Source organism: Lipomyces doorenjongii (genome assembly GCF_038497915.1).
Source record: "Lipomyces doorenjongii strain NRRL Y-27504 unplaced genomic scaffold V1508scaffold_52, whole genome shotgun sequence".
NCBI classification, from domain to species: Eukaryota; Fungi; Ascomycota; class Lipomycetes; order Lipomycetales; family Lipomycetaceae; genus Lipomyces; species Lipomyces doorenjongii.
In genome coordinates this window covers 29,565-44,354 of record NW_027118119.1, presented here as the reverse complement: position 1 = coordinate 44,354, position 14,790 = coordinate 29,565, and the positions used below count along the sequence as shown (strand labels likewise).

General features: G+C 54.0%; 5 protein-coding genes across 5 annotated transcripts; 2 read left to right on the top strand and 3 right to left on the bottom strand.

The window, feature by feature from the left end:
* Positions 1–18: 18 nt before the first annotated feature.
* On the bottom strand, positions 19–1,462 carry V1508DRAFT_422737 (uncharacterized protein). Its single transcript, XM_066941056.1, has one exon. The coding sequence runs from the start codon at positions 1,389–1,391 to the stop codon at positions 69–71; it is 1,323 nt and encodes a 440-aa protein (XP_066794075.1). The 5' UTR covers positions 1,392–1,462; the 3' UTR covers positions 19–68.
* Positions 1,298–3,721, top strand: V1508DRAFT_374512 (glycoside hydrolase). The gene is made up of 3 exons (XM_066937555.1): positions 1,298–1,688; positions 1,741–3,392; positions 3,444–3,721. The coding sequence occupies exons 1-3, from the start codon at positions 1,609–1,611 to the stop codon at positions 3,467–3,469; spliced, it is 1,758 nt and encodes a 585-aa protein (XP_066794074.1). The 5' UTR covers positions 1,298–1,608; the 3' UTR covers positions 3,470–3,721.
* On the bottom strand, positions 3,650–9,996 carry V1508DRAFT_457241 (uncharacterized protein). Its single transcript, XM_066942676.1, has 5 exons — positions 9,799–9,996; positions 8,454–9,747; positions 7,603–8,397; positions 5,926–7,555; positions 3,650–5,870 (listed from the first exon to the last, which is right to left on the bottom strand). The coding sequence occupies exons 2-5, from the start codon at positions 9,737–9,739 to the stop codon at positions 3,828–3,830; spliced, it is 5,754 nt and encodes a 1,917-aa protein (XP_066794073.1). The 5' UTR covers positions 9,740–9,747; positions 9,799–9,996; the 3' UTR covers positions 3,650–3,827.
* A 582-nt stretch (positions 9,997–10,578) lies between these two features.
* On the top strand, positions 10,579–12,141 carry V1508DRAFT_422731 (thiolase-like protein). The gene is made up of 2 exons (XM_066941055.1): positions 10,579–11,727; positions 11,787–12,141. The coding sequence occupies exons 1-2, from the start codon at positions 10,896–10,898 to the stop codon at positions 11,969–11,971; spliced, it is 1,017 nt and encodes a 338-aa protein (XP_066794072.1). The 5' UTR covers positions 10,579–10,895; the 3' UTR covers positions 11,972–12,141.
* On the bottom strand, positions 11,969–14,386 carry V1508DRAFT_227261 (uncharacterized protein). Its single transcript, XM_066936295.1, has 2 exons — positions 13,908–14,386; positions 11,969–13,857 (listed from the first exon to the last, which is right to left on the bottom strand). The coding sequence occupies exons 1-2, from the start codon at positions 14,245–14,247 to the stop codon at positions 12,125–12,127; spliced, it is 2,073 nt and encodes a 690-aa protein (XP_066794071.1). The 5' UTR covers positions 14,248–14,386; the 3' UTR covers positions 11,969–12,124.
* Positions 14,387–14,790: the final 404 nt, after the last annotated feature.

Genomic DNA, 14,790 nt, shown 5'->3' with positions numbered 1-14,790 from the left:
CCAATTTACTTGTTCAATAGACCGCATCATACTTGATATTTGTGCTCGCACCGTCACATGCCACGCGACTAGTACCTGGGAAAACTGCTATCTACATGCTCTGTCCACATATCCAATCCTCCCGTCACATCAAACACCCTCCCTATCCGGTGGCTGCTCCGTAACAATTGAACTGCTGTTCTAGAATCATTTCCAAACCTGCAAATAACAAACACCGGCACCGCCTCCGCCTTGACTCGGTCAGCAATACTGCACAGTGCTGCTGGATGGTCGTACCCCAACAGTTCTGAAAGTGGCAAATTTATAGAACCCGGTAGATTGCATATCCCATACTGCGTCCTGTCCCGGACGTCAAGTAGCACATGAGGCGACTTGATTCGACGTTCTAACTCCTTCACGCTGATTGAATGACTCGAGTTTATGTCCGGATAATCGTCCGGAATACCACAGAACTCTGAATAATCGTACTTGCCGCTTGTTATGTCCCATTCTGATACCGTCGCCCTGTCCCCACACACTATACACGATCTCTGCCATCCTCGAATTCTCACAGACCGCCACGTCGGGCCATGTATGCCGCTGAACAACGTCATTGTCCGGTGCTGACCTGTCGGAATCTGTCCCAAAGCCACCTTCATGGCTTCGAGTGCCTGCACCGTACCGGCGACTGCCACCACCGGACCGATGATTCCGGCATCCGAGCACGCATCGACATGCTGCGGAGGTTTCGGAAACAGACATCTGTAGCATGGCCCATCAGGACCGACATTTAAAACCACAATTTGCGCCTCCGTTCGCAGCGCTGACGCGGAAATCAGAGGCTTGCCCAACAGCCTCGTCGCGTCCCCGAGCAGGTATCGCGTCATCGCGGTGTCCGTACAGTCGAGCACAATGTCGTACTGCCGAACAATGTCAAACACATTGTCATGCCTCACTGCCACCGGATAGCACACGTACTTCACGTTCTCGTTTCGTGACCGCAACACCTCGACTGCTGCATCGACCTTCAACATCCCGATCGACGAGCCAGAATACAGCGTCTGCCGTGGGAGGTTAGACAGCGACACCGTGTCATCATCCACCATGCCAATAGTTCCAAACCCGGCACCCGCCAAATATGTCAGCGCAGGACATCCCAGACCCCCCGCACCAACCACCAGAACCTTCGTTTTCTTGAGCGCCAACTGGCCCGGCTTACCGATCTCGGGAACTAGCATCTGTCGACCGTATCGGACGTACTCTTCTAGGCCGAGCTCGATCTCGGTCTCGGTCTCGCGACCGGCGCTGCCCGAATCCTTGTCGAGCTCGGCAATGTCGTTCTCGAGCTCGGCAATGCGCGTTTTAAGTCTTGCAATCTCGGCATTCAGTTCGCCGCGGGACATCCTTCCCATATCAAACAGACACCAATTTGTCAATGATCAAAACGTGATGATGGCGACAACGGCAATCGAAATTGCTCCGCAATCTGAAAAACGCGTTAAATGGTGAGCCGCACACCATCGCGTTCCTTCTCGCTGCAGTGATGCGCCCTAGTCCAATTTGCCGTGTTTCCACCCCCGGCCCACTTGCACTCCTGTTCCATACCGGCGCGGCCTCTGACTGAACGTAATGGTCCGTGTTGCTCCTAAAGCGAGGTCCACGCCATGGTTGTTCCGTATCCGCGGCTCCTACCGCCGAAAGTACATATTGTAAGTGTCTGTCGTGCCTCGGAGTGGGATTGACCAATTGCTAATAAACTAGACTCGCGCTTATAATACTACTTCTCCTCCGAGCCTTAGTACACACCTTCAGACCTGCGCACGACAAGATCCAGTTTCAATTTTCGACACACAGGGTCCTGTACTCGACCAACTCCGACCTAAACGTCGCCCGCGCAGAAGCAGTCCGCGCAGAGTTCAAATGGGCGGTTAAGAGGTACAAAGACGTGGCGTGGGGCAAAGACGAGGTCCTGCCCGTGAGCGGCAGGTTCCAGACCACGCGGAACGGGTTCGCGGCTACGTTGATTGACTCGCTGACGACCGCGATGGTCATGAACCTGACCACTGAGGTTGTCCAGGCGTTTGATTATATCGTTAGCACGCTCGACTTCGAGAAGGACGACGGCACCCTCGTAGATCCATTCGAGACGACGATCAGGTATCTCGGATCATTGGTTTCTGCCGTCGATATCCTCGACGCCGGCACCCTCGTTGGCCCCATCCCGCGACAATCGCGCTATCGCGAAAATATACTCCAGAAGGCAATCAAGCTGGCAGACAAACTAGCCCCCGCCTTCGATTCGCCCCTCGGAATTCCATGGCCTCGCGTCAACTTCACTGCCCACCTCGGCGTCCACGAGCCCGACTCACTAGGCGATGTTCACCTCAGTAGGGACATCTCACCTGCTGTCACTCCTGCCCGGATAGGCTCAAATTGGCTGGAATATTATCGCCTATCGCAACAAGCCATGGATCCAGTCTATACCCACAACGCGACGCGCGCCTGGGCGTCACTCGTGTGGAACAGAAACGCGGAGACATTTGACGGCTTGGTCGACTCGCCCATGGACTCGTTCTCAGGCTTCTCCTTAGGCCACACTGTGGCCCTCGGCGCCGGCCACGATTCTTATTACGAATATTTGATCAAAGCTGCCCAATTGGCGCCTCGTGATAAGCATGCTTCGAGATATAGTCAACGCTGGGAGCAAGCCATGACCTCGACAATGGAACGTCTCGCCTTCAGAGGTACAGCGCCTGATTCATACCGAGTCGATGGCAAGAGAAGTGATACCGGGTATCTCTTTATCGCCCAATACTTTGATGGCACGTACTTGAACGAAATGGGCCATCTGACCTGCTACATCGCCGGCAATCTTATTCTCGGCGGAAAATACTTACACCGCAGCGATCTTCTTGAACTCGGCCTTGAAGTGCTCGAAACCTGTCACGCCACATATCTCACAGCAACAGGTCTCGGCCCGGAATCCTTCGTCTGGGAACCACCGCGGCGAGATCCCAGCGATCAGCTCATCGACGGCGGTTACGAGCAGGTACGCTGGGCAATTTCCGCACCGGGTCCTCACGAGCACGAACAAGTCCGCAAACTGGGATTCTGGGTCTCCGATGCCCGGTATTTCCTCCGCCCCGAAGTCATCGAAGGCTATTTCTACGCTTACAGAATCACCGGCGATCCCAAGTACCAGGACTGGGCCTGGTCCGCATTCGAAGGCTTGCGCAAGTTCTGCAAAGCCAAATATGGGTATGGCGAGATCCAGGACGTTACTTTGCCGGATGGCGGCGGCGCTACTGTTGACAGCTCCGAGAGCTTCTTTTTGGCAGAGACTATGAAGTACTTGTTTTTGATTTTTGATGATCCCGATAGACTAACCTTAGATGAATGGGTCTTGAGTACAGGTATGTTTTATTCGACCGCCTATAAGACTTTCGGCTTAACACCTACTATAGAGGCGCATCCTTTCCGTATTCAGTAGTCTGTGGCCACACACCTGCTTATATAGTACAATGCAGAATGGAAAACAAGGCTCCACACCAAGGTTGCGCAAGCGTCTACTCCCGACATATATTCGACGAACCTGGTGACGGGCGGGTACGCGAATAAAACAATCGACAGCTACCAAACTTCTGGAGTTATGATTCTAAATGGATATTGGTTCTTTTTGGTTCGTTAAATTGGGGCAAATCTAATAGTCGAGTAAACTAATAATACATTCTCACTACAATCATCTGCACGGGACATCCTAACCTTTACTCGGAGGCTAATTGCGCAACATTTAGACTCCATGCAGTATTTATCATACATATAATCTATGCCAGCCCAAACAAAAACAATTACTTTTCTACAAATGATCCCAGCGTAGTCACACTCCGATGATGCTGTTTAGTCGAGCCAAGTTTCATCTTGCTAATCCGCCGCCCCATCCTACTCGCAATGCTATTCTGACCCACACTGGGCGGCGCCTTATTCGCGGAGATCGACGGCGCTGATTCCTGTTGTGACAAATTCGTTACTGAAACTGAGATATTGCTCGTTGACGCATTCCTGTCGAGTGGCAGTGAAGTCGTGGATGTCTGGCTTGACTGCATCGAAGGAACTGAGGGTGTTGCCTGAGTCGCAGATACGGCGCTTGGCCTAGTACTTTTCGAACTGGAACTGTGCGGCAGCATCGTCGTGCTACTGCTCTCCGGCCAGTGTTGCGAACCGCTGGCGGCAGACATGACAGTCGTCTGCGGTGTCAGAACGCTCAACACGCTTTTCGCATCCTCGCTCGCCCGATCGGCTCTTGTGCCACTTATAATATCCATGCCATCAATGACCCGGCTTTCATCCCCCAATTGCCGCAACTCGGCCTTAAAATTCCGCTCCAAAAGCAAAACAAGACTGTCATGAAGCGGCCTGAGCGCCGACGACACGACCCGCGCATGTACAAGCAGCGCGTACTTCAACACGGCCACGTAATCCACAATCGCACTGTCAAGTCTCTTCTTTTGCTCCCGTGACTCATCATCGTCTTCGGTCGCGTAGATGGTGAGCAACGCGCGGTATTGCTGCACGCCGCCGTTAACTGGCGCATCGACGGCGCCAGAGACAACCATGCTCAGCTGCGCACTGTGGGACTCGTCCGTCTGCGATAGCGCCTGGCGCGCAATATGCAGGATCTCGCTAGTTTTCTGGCTAACCGAGTCCGCTGCGTTCGTAAGCGGCGACACCCGAGTTATTTCGGACGACTGAATCACGCTCCGTCGGAGAATAGTCGGGAACGCTTCTTTTGTTACGAAGACCGTCTTCTCAACCCAGATATCTGCGGGATTACAGCTCGCCCTAGCCGCATTCGCTACCGATTTCACAGGTCGCGAGACCGAGAACCGTCGTAAATCGCTGCGTAAAAAGAAGTCTCGCTCATTCGGCCCGATGCCAACCGCGGCCGCCAACGCGTCGGTCGGTTCCGGGCTGACGGCCGTGATTTGCAAAAATTGGCCCTCCGCGTTCGCCGCCTCCGTATCGCAAATTGTAAACGAAGACGTGGTCGACAACGTCGATGCGGACGATACATGTTTGTTCGCGGCAATAGGTGTCGACTTGGCTGTCGTCACGACAGTGGCTTCAGGATACACATTCTGCAACCGGTCTGTAAACTCTGCTAGTTTCTCCCACCGCTTTCCTTGCACAATAAACTGCTTTCCCCGGAGTGCGCGGTGGAACCCGAGCCCATGATACGCGACTCTGAAAAATTGCGGCTGCGGACGAGCAGCGGCGGACGTGGATAACTCTTCTCTATATATTTTTGCGATAGACGCCGATACTGTAGCCAAATTGTCGAGATCGAACGAGATAGATTCATAGACGTGTGCGAGTTCTTTGCAAATCGATAGCGCAAGTTCAGGTGCGTTTCCTAGCGCGAAATATTTCACCATTTGCAGGTATAAAGTCTCGCGACGATCAAACGATGTCTGCGCTGGTAACTTTGGTTCCGCGAGCGCCGGAAGTTGCACGTCTTTGCGCCACTCGTACATTACGGCGTGTAACCCGAGCGCCAGACCTGCTTCCGCGTAATGCCCGCTGACCTCCTGCATGTGAATGAGCTGATGAACGTATCTCACGAACGCGTCCTCCCGGTCCAGATCTTTGAGGAATTGCATCAGGTTTAAAGTGCACAAAACGCGGTCGTCATTATACGCGTTGCTCTCGGGAAGACTGTGGAGGTCTACTAAGAGGTCTAATAATCGTGACAAAGACGTCACCATCTTGTTGACTTCGATGCAGAGAGGATCGTCGTTCACGGGGAAGAGGTCTAATAGCATGTCGGCGAATGTGCCCTTCGAAAATGAATCGGCCATCAGAGATGCATTTTTATGGAACATACGCTCCAGCGCCTATACATATAAGTTAGATGAATTCACATTCGGCATAGCAACCAAGGTAGCTTACGTCAATTATATCACTCTGGATATCGTCCAACGTCTTCCTGGAGTTCCACTCACAAACAATCATACTCCTCATAACACTAAGAGCATGGATTCGCAAAACCTCGTGCTGGGACCCCCACAACTCGACAGTCTGTCCAACCAACGCAAACCCATCGCACCACTTGCGTGCGACAAACCGTGTCTGAAACCCGCCGACGCGGCGAAGCTTGTACAGTGTTTCCTCATCAGACGCGTCTTTGCCAATGGCGTCCCACATCTTTGACAGAAGGAGCGCGCCGCGCTCGCGCACGTCGCCAGCGACAGCCCGTACCGCGCGTTGTTTCTGCTCAGCGAAGGCCTCCATTGCCAAAGCCTCGGAACCGACTAGCCCTATTAGTGTCCTGAAGAATCTATACCATACATGCACAACCTGCTCATCCTCTGCGCCTTCACCATCATTATGCGGCACAAAAAATTCCAGTAGCACAAGCGAAATAAATTCCAAGCACGAGAGAATCGAGCGATGCAAAAATATGTACACGGAAATCCAATTAGTCGGAAAGGCATCGCCTCTAATCACGGCGTCGCACATACTGAGCATGTTGCTCATTAACGTGATGGCTTCATGCTCGGTTAGAGCCTCACCGTCGGTGCCGCCCGCCCCGGCATCATATGTCGCGAATTCGGATAACACTGCTTGCAAGAGCGTCAACTCAATTGACAACTCGTCAAACGGCATCTTCTTCACGCTCGTATCAACAGGACGAGGGGGCGGAAATGGAAACGTCTCGGGGAACAGAACCGAGAATTCGTGCTTGAACTTGGGAGCAGCGATAGCTCGTATGACCGGGTTCGTGAGCTCATGTTGCAGCGCAACGAATGTAGCCGCGATCTCCGGCAGCAGCCGGACGTATAATCCGCAGAGCTCGGCGCATGTCTCGCGGAGTGGCCAGAGGATTCGGAATTGATGCGCGAGAACAGAACAACATAATCGGACTTTCACTTTCCACGCGTTCCATGCTGCTGGCGTCGCAACATCGGCATCAGTGGGAACACTGAGGTACGGTCTAATCCACACTATTGTCTGCGACGCGAGCTCCTTTCTGACTTCGACGGTGGAGGAAGAGAAAAGCCAGAGCTTGGAGTACGACTGTAGGAGTACGAGCCGATGCATTGCTAGTTGGGGGTTCGAACTGCATCCGGACGCACTAGAGTCCATGAAATCAATCGCGAGCTCAAGGAGCTCGCTGTCGGTGAAAAACGACTTGAGTTCGGGGAGATACTCGGCAAAATGATCCAGCGCTAGCGTCTGATGCGCGACAATCGTGGCAGCGGTGTCTAGATCGGCGTAGTCGGACTCGTCCTGCTCGACAATGCGGCATAGTTGCTGGAACAGGTGGCGCAGTACCTTTGGGAATGCCCCGAGTGCGATAGATATCGATTCTTGCGACTGGTATTTGTCCCATGAGACACTGATGAACCGGAGGATGTATTTTCCGATCTTGAGTAAGCTGCGGACGTACACACCGACATCAGGGTCGATGTGATTAGAGAGGAGACGTTGGTAGCCGTACATGAGCGGCGCGAGCGCTATTGGGTAGCTAAACTGTCCTTGAATATAATCATCGAGCATTGACTTGACATTAACTCCCCTAGTACTATTAGCAGTTTGGCTCGTCACGAAATCGCAAGACCTTACTTCTGGCTAATTACGTCCACGACATGGACGAGTGCCGCAAAGACACTGTCCTCAAAGTCAATATTGCCCTTCTTCCACGCCAAAATGCCAAACAACGAGTCCAGAACTTCTGGTAATAACTTGATAATTTCACTCTCGTCGACATAGTCAATTTGTCTCAGCACGTTCAGCAGGGCCGTCTGTCCATTTGCATAGTTCCGGACACTTCGCCACTGGTTCAGAGCGAGTAGGGTTTCATCCGCCGATAGTGCCGTCGAAACTAGACAGCTGCTAACGTCCAGCGTTCCGATTCGAAGTCCCTGAGAGTTCGTGACAGATAAAGTCCGTGGTCCGTCTTTGGCGATGACCCCTTCTACCCAGAGCGGGAACACCGTGCGGCCGATGGCACGACCATCTACGGTGTGCACGGTAATGACGATATCTGTGCTGCGACTGAGCGGCGAGATGCACACGCACTCACCAACTTTCTCGTCGCGGCTCACGACGCAGGATGTCCACGTGCTGGACGGCTTTTGTTGCTCAGAATCGCGGAACATGATTGGCGCTGGCTGTTGAGGGGAGAGGGTGAGGTAGTATAACGACTTGGATCTGACGACGTGAGATGCGAATGAGACGCCACCGAGGGCGAGATATAGTTCGTCTCGTGCGATGGTGCTGGAGGTTGCGAAGAGCGTTTTCGGGCACGCGGCGAGGCCGGAGAACAGCGATGGCGAGGCTTTCGTCAGGCCTAGCCAGTTGGACGACGCAAAAGCTCTGAAAGAGACATGGACTTTGTCCAGCTTCGGAGATCGTTGACTATCTTGTTAGTTTGGCCGTCATACAAACCACAGTCACGTAAAGTAAAACCATACATTCCATCAGCACTGCCTTGGACAAGACGACTCCGAATGGTACCCCATCCGCCAAAACGCACTTCGTTGTTCGCGGCTTCGACGTGCTTAGCCGCGAACATCCGAATGACCATATCTCGCTCCAGCTCCGCCTTCTCGCGCAATACCCGCCCCACGTCCACAATGCCGACCGCAACCCCACGGCGGCCCTGAATCGTGTATGCCTGTAGCTGCGGCGCGACCGATTGCTCCGCATTGATCGGGCCATCAAACAAGGTCCGCTGTCCCTGTTCCGCTGGTCTCACAGGTTGCATCTGGGTCGTCATATAGATCGTCTCATAAACCTCGACGACCATAAAAATATCATCCTTCGCAACCGCGGGAGGCAAGTCAACAAACAACGCCTTGACATTCGCGGTGCCGCTATCAACTTGGACAGCCTCGCTAATAATCCGTTTCTTGTCGCAAATGTAAAACCTGGCATACATGCCGTCGTCCCAGGTCCCAGCGAAACCGGACATCCGCATCATGAGGTGCAACAGATCCTTCGCGCCGGACGATTCTGATTCAGCATGTGCCGACCATTGGCGCGCGTAGCTGTGCGTCGACAGCGCCATGACTTGCTGGTCTCTAAAAAGCTGCACGAGGTCGTCGTCGCGGCCTGTCCGTACGGCGCCCGATGTTTCGTCCAGCACAATGACATCGCCGGAGATCAGCTTGTTGCCCCTAACGAGCGTCCAGACTGCAGACTTGACGGCCTCGGATTTGTCATTGTCCGACAGAAGGTCGAGCAACAACGATTTTCTCGCATGGGCGAGGTCAGCGATGAGGGTCGATAGCGTTGCAAGTTTGGCGTTGTTGGGGGTTTGCGAGCGGAAGAGTTCGTGCATGTGCTGTGGACACCATTCTTTCAGAGCGGCCGTGATTTCAGCGACGATGGGGAGATCTGCTGGCAAGGCGCTGTCGTTGTCGGCAAATGGAAGTGGAGATTGCGATGGTGGGGAGATGGGGGTATCTGTTGGATCTGTCACTGTGACGCAGGCGGCAGGGAAGATGCCGACAGCGATCCGCGGGTCGAGATTGCCGGCGATCACCGATTTGCCGACATCCGAAAGCGGTTGTTGACTGATTAGGTAGCCTCTATACCACGCTGGATCTGTCGAGGAGGATCGCTCGAGGACGAAAAGTTCGTCGCCGAGACGGAGCGGCAGTGCGGACGAGGTGGATGAAGGTGTCGGAGAGTACGATTTCGTTGCAACTGCAAGGCTACAGACAGGCAGTGGATACCATATCGCTGGCTGTTCCATCCTGCTACCTATTCGACGTTAGATGATGTGATACGGTGGTAAAGAAGTAGTTACCTTACAAATTTTAGCAGCTGTCACAATCGAGCTTGCCGCTTGCCAGAGTGCTGCCTGCGAGCACAAGATTGACACCAGAGAGACTACTGGTAAGTGGAACGACAAAACGATCACGACTCCTGTTCCCGCAACACTAATTTCCGGCGGGGGATCAAGCGCCACTTGATAGCTCTTTTTATTTGAGTGGAGACCCGAGAGGGACAAACCGCCCTGGCTTCATGCAGGTAACTTGCGCCAACGAAGTTAAAACACTTACTTCGACTTGTGCGGATATTCTTGTTACACCAGCAATCGATCCACCATCACATATGCTCATGAAATTAATTTACAGTTAGCTTTCGCACTTCACGAAGTAAACGATACTGAAGACAATTTCCCCAGCAGACAGGCCATCGACAAGGCGACTCCGGTCCTCTGTCGAATTAAGCGGGCCCTAACCCGATGCGATTCTCGATAAGTGACAGACTCGGTTATCATCGAGTGGCTCGATCTGTGAATAGTAATGCCCACGAGGTGGTGACTTAGGCTGCTGCACCGTGTGCACAATGTCAGATGAAATTATCGATTATTACCTCACTGTCCATGGCCAAGCTATGGTATTTGCTGATATTTGATGGGGCGACAATAAAACTCAATGACCCCGCTGGCCACGGAACTGCAGTACGAAACCCTTCCATATTTCACCGAGTACCGCTTCCATAAACCCCTAACCTCTGCCATGCGGCAGGCTTAGCTGGATGACGTCATGATTTTCGAGTCAGATAACTTACTATGTATTGGCGAGACCGACTTGAACTAGTACAAAGGCCGATCCTGCGACGGCTATACGACACGGATTTCCACAAATGGATTTATAGAACGTTGTGGTCCAAGGAGAAATAAAGCGAGGCCAAACGATCGACTGTTATTGGCGGGCGTTCTACGCGTGGGATCGTGTAAAAGACAACCGGCGTCGACCTGGCGCTAGACTTCCGCCCGTCCTCGTCCTCAGGCTTTTTGATCTCCGGGTATAGCGAACCCTTGCTCCATTCTGATTAGGGACATTTCATGCCCACCTCGCTTTCAAATATCATTGGACTAAGTAGGACTTAACCGCATCAGCATGTCGCCAAAAGACATTGTAATCATCTCCGCCCTCCGCACACCGTTCACAAAAGCACTGAAAGGCGGCCTGGCAAGAACACCACCGTCGGTCCTCCTAACGCACGTCCTCAAAGCAACCCCGGACATTATCAAACCCCATATCCAAGAGATCTACGTCGGCAACAGCGCAGCCCACACGTTCACTGACGTGCTCGGAGAATGTGGATTCCCAAAGACGACCCAAATATCAACGGTTTCGCACTCGGGGCTGTCCTCGGCCATACCCACCACGCTTTTGGCAACGAGCATCAGGACTGGCGCGGCGACATGCGGCATTGTTGCCGGCGTCGAGTCCGCGACGAAGGAGTACGCCCGCAAGCACTCCTCGCCTCGTCGCAAAGTCCTGGGTGTGCCCGTCCAGCAGGAGAAGGAGTACACGGATCACTCGTATGCAGCGGCGGTCAAAGCCTTTGAAGACGGACTATGGGCTGACATGATTATCCCCGTTGCCACACGTACTGTGTTGAAGCCTGCTGCTGACACAGGCGAGGTAGTTGGCAAAGCACAGGAAGAAGTCCCGGGCGGCGAAGTCACGGAAGACGACTGGCTGCGGGCGGAACGTGAGGACAGCATGCGCGAGGAGGACATAGAGGAGGGGTATGTCGCCAAGCCAGCGGATGGGGCAGCGGTGGTCGTGTTCATGACGAGAGACAAGGCCGGTGAGGTCGGCGTGCGGCCGATCGGACAGTTGATCGATTCTGAAGTGGTCGAGGGTGTCGACGAGGTTTTGGATATGCTTCGCGATGCCGGAATCACGAAAGACGATGTTGATGTTTGGGAAATTAATGAATGTAAGTCTACCCCTGTGGGATCGTTCATGGAGGATCGTGCTAATGGCACTCCGGTGCAGCCTCAGCGAGCGAAGTCATTGATTTGATGCACAAGCTGCACGTCTCGCCGACGACGGTCAATCCCAACGGTGGCGCGCTCACGCTCGGAGATCCATCTGGCGCTGCTGGGGCGCGGTTACTAGGCAGCGTGCTAGCGTCTCTTCGCGATATTGACGGCAAATACGGCGTCGTGTTGATCCCGTGAGTGTTCCCAGAATATGTAGTTCAAAGTGGCTGACAACACAGTAGGTCCGAGAATGGGGAGCTGTACGCAGGAGTGTTATCACTAGAGTAGGAAAAGATTTTTCTATAATACAGTATATCATCTATCTATAGAAATTATAGCTTTTGTACTATATCACATCACTACATTCCCACAATCTTCCTCGCGAAGCACGTCTCGGAATGATTTGCCGTCAGCCCACAAGTCATTGCGCCAACACGTGCAAACGATCCGCCAAGCCATGCTCCAATTGCCAAACGAACCTAAACTCACACATGTCTGGAAGACCCGCCGGATAATATCCCGGCATGGCCCGTACTGGCAATGTAATTCGGGAGGGGTAATACTGCCGATGAAGGTCAGTGACCACAATATACACCGTTCGAGTTCCTGCCCAGCTATTGAGTCATGGAAGATTGTGTCTGGTTGTGACAGTTGGCTGGTGGCGTGTTGGAGTGCCAGGAAGTCGGCTGCAAGGAGCTTGCAGAACGCGACGATATTTTCTCGGACGCTGGGCGAGTCTCGGGCGATAATGTAAGCGGTCGGACAGTCCGTATGCGCCCGCGACACAAAACACGACAAGTGAGCGCGGATGGAAAGTCGGAAGAGTTCTGAACACCTCGAAGTCGTCGCTTTGGGCGCATCCGCGTCGATATGGAACGTGTCGAGCGAGCACGACACGGCTTCAAGCCGCAGGACGAAGTCGGTTGAGTCTCCGTCGTCGTCTACGTCTTGCTCGAAGTCGAGGATCCGGGACAAGATGAGGAGGAGTGGGGTTGCGATTGGGACACCGGTTGCTGCGGTGCGGAAGATGGCAGTGCCGCGGAAGTGAGAGGAGAGCATGTCGGCGTAGGTTGCGGACAGGACCGGCCGCGCGCCAGAGTTAGTTGCACATATGATATCGGCGTGCATTGTATACGCGGCCAGCACACACAGCAACGGCGATTGTCGGGTCGTTGATGAGAGCAGACCGAATCTTGACGTGAGCTTCAGGAGAGTACGGAGCGTGGCAGTGTCACTGCCGCCCAGAAGCCGCTGCAGTGTATATAGATTCCAGCCGAGAAGCATCGTACATTCGAGATCATCTTCTGGCCAGCTGGCGTTGGGCGGCATCGACAGGAGCGAATTGGCGGCGATAGCAAACTGTGCCTTCGCTGGAGAGACACAGGACGTGTCAGACGAGGTCGGAGATCCGCACAGGACAACAGAAGTATAGACGGACGCAAGCGCACAGACTGACCGCCAGATATACGGGTCAGCAATGGATGCGTCGTACAGCAGGAGTTTGAAGTCGACCCTGTCGTCGGATTGCAGAAACAGTGCCGGATGGAGCAAGCGTACGGCGAGGCGAAAAAATACTACTACTAGCAGGACCTGAGAGGCGCGATCGACCGCGGGAGTTAAGACATTCGACGGAACTTCGTGGAGGTAATGCGAGAGCAAGGGCAGTGGACAGGCGGGAGAGCGGATGTCGAGCGTCGGCAGGTCGATGTCGAGAAATTTTGGCAGATGCGTGAGATGGCGTCGCTGAGACCAGAACCCAGACTCGCCATTGACAGCAGGCGAGGAGGACGCTGTCGACGATGGTTCGCGTATGCCGTGGCGGACGGACGTGACCGTACCCGTATCGGCATCGGCATCAGCGTCGGAGTCATCGGCCGCTACAGATCCAGCGGCGGCGTGATGGTTCTTGAACGCGCGGATGCTGCGGCGGATTTCGTCGCGCTTGCGGCCCATTGCTTCGGCCGTCTTCATAAAGTCGGGACGCTCGCCGTAGCCGTCGCAGGCCAGTTTGAGACGCAGACAAGCGGCGCAGGCCGGTTTTTCCTCGGAGCACTTTTTGCGACGCAGGCGACACGTCCAACAACCTGGCGTTGTTAGTACCAGAGGCGGAAGACCCTAACACAAATGGACCGACCGGTTCTGCTGCGGGACACAGACGCGCGTCTGCGATGGCCGAGAGCAAACATGCTGTTACCGGACAGGAGCATCCGGGTGTCGACGGGGAAGATCGTGGCCATGGACAGAGCGGCAGCGATGTTCGCGGACGTGGACGCGACGACTGAAGTTTGCGGATTGTGGGTCACTGGCGTGTCAGGCGCATTGGTCGTCGCCGTCGTCGTTGTCGTCGTAGTGGGTGCCGCGGCGTGCGAGTACAGCGCGGACGGTCCGGTCGGTAGCGGGATCGCGTACGGCGGCGGAAGAAGAGAGCCGCGCTGGGGAGGATGGGCGTGCTCAGGAAAGTAGAACGGCTCCATCGCGGTCGCAAAGGTCGAAGACGAGCATGCGCAGCGCAGCGCAGTAGCAGCAGAGCATCATCAGCAGCAGTAGCAGAAACAGAAGTAGAAAAGAGAGCGGACGCGAGAACAGTTTAAATACCTTCGAGGATATTGACCAGCGCGAAGACAAGATGAGGCCGCGTCCGATGGAATAGCGAAGAAGTCGAACAGCGGCGGGCAGATCGCTCTCGACAATTTCACAGTGCCGGTATGCGTTGGCAAGGCTACGCGCGCGCGTCGCCGATCTGTGCTACACTGCTATCCGATCTGTGTTACTCTCCATGCATTGCATTGCATCATCCTATTGTTGACACTGGAGACAATATTAACGCGAGATGACGTGGTGGAACTGGGGCCGAAGGGCGAAGCGGTCGCAATCCTATTGTCCAAAAGTACAATAACCGCCCATGATTCGTGCGGCTGACACGATCCAAGGAAGGACGTATTTATTTGATATTATCAAGGCGGCTATGCCAGTCTACAGAGCATCTGAATCTAGGGCTGTCTATGGATATAATATTA

Excerpts from the sequence above, each read along its gene's own strand:
- V1508DRAFT_374512 (XM_066937555.1), top strand. The coding sequence starts at position 1,609 with ATGGTCCGTGTTGCTCCTAAAGCGAGGTCCACGCCATGGTTGTTCCGT. Across the intron at positions 1,689-1,740 it reads TACCGCCGAAAGTACATATT|ACTCGCGCTTATAATACTAC; the intron begins GTAAGTGTCTGT and ends CTAATAAACTAG. Across the intron at positions 3,393-3,443 it reads TGAATGGGTCTTGAGTACAG|AGGCGCATCCTTTCCGTATT; the intron begins GTATGTTTTATT and ends CACCTACTATAG.
- V1508DRAFT_422737 (XM_066941056.1), bottom strand. The coding sequence starts at position 1,391 with ATGGGAAGGATGTCCCGCGGCGAACTGAATGCCGAGATTGCAAGACTT.
- V1508DRAFT_422731 (XM_066941055.1), top strand. The coding sequence starts at position 10,896 with ATGTCGCCAAAAGACATTGTAATCATCTCCGCCCTCCGCACACCGTTC. Across the intron at positions 11,728-11,786 it reads TGTTTGGGAAATTAATGAAT|CCTCAGCGAGCGAAGTCATT; the intron begins GTAAGTCTACCC and ends ACTCCGGTGCAG.
- V1508DRAFT_227261 (XM_066936295.1), bottom strand. The coding sequence starts at position 14,247 with ATGGAGCCGTTCTACTTTCCTGAGCACGCCCATCCTCCCCAGCGCGGC. Across the intron at positions 13,858-13,907 it reads TGTGTCCCGCAGCAGAACCG|GTTGTTGGACGTGTCGCCTG; the intron begins GTCGGTCCATTT and ends TAACAACGCCAG.
- V1508DRAFT_457241 (XM_066942676.1), bottom strand. The coding sequence starts at position 9,739 with ATGGAACAGCCAGCGATATGGTATCCACTGCCTGTCTGTAGCCTTGCA. Across the intron at positions 8,398-8,453 it reads CAAGGCAGTGCTGATGGAAT|TCAACGATCTCCGAAGCTGG; the intron begins GTATGGTTTTAC and ends CTAACAAGATAG. Across the intron at positions 5,871-5,925 it reads TCCAGAGTGATATAATTGAC|GCGCTGGAGCGTATGTTCCA; the intron begins GTAAGCTACCTT and ends TTATATGTATAG.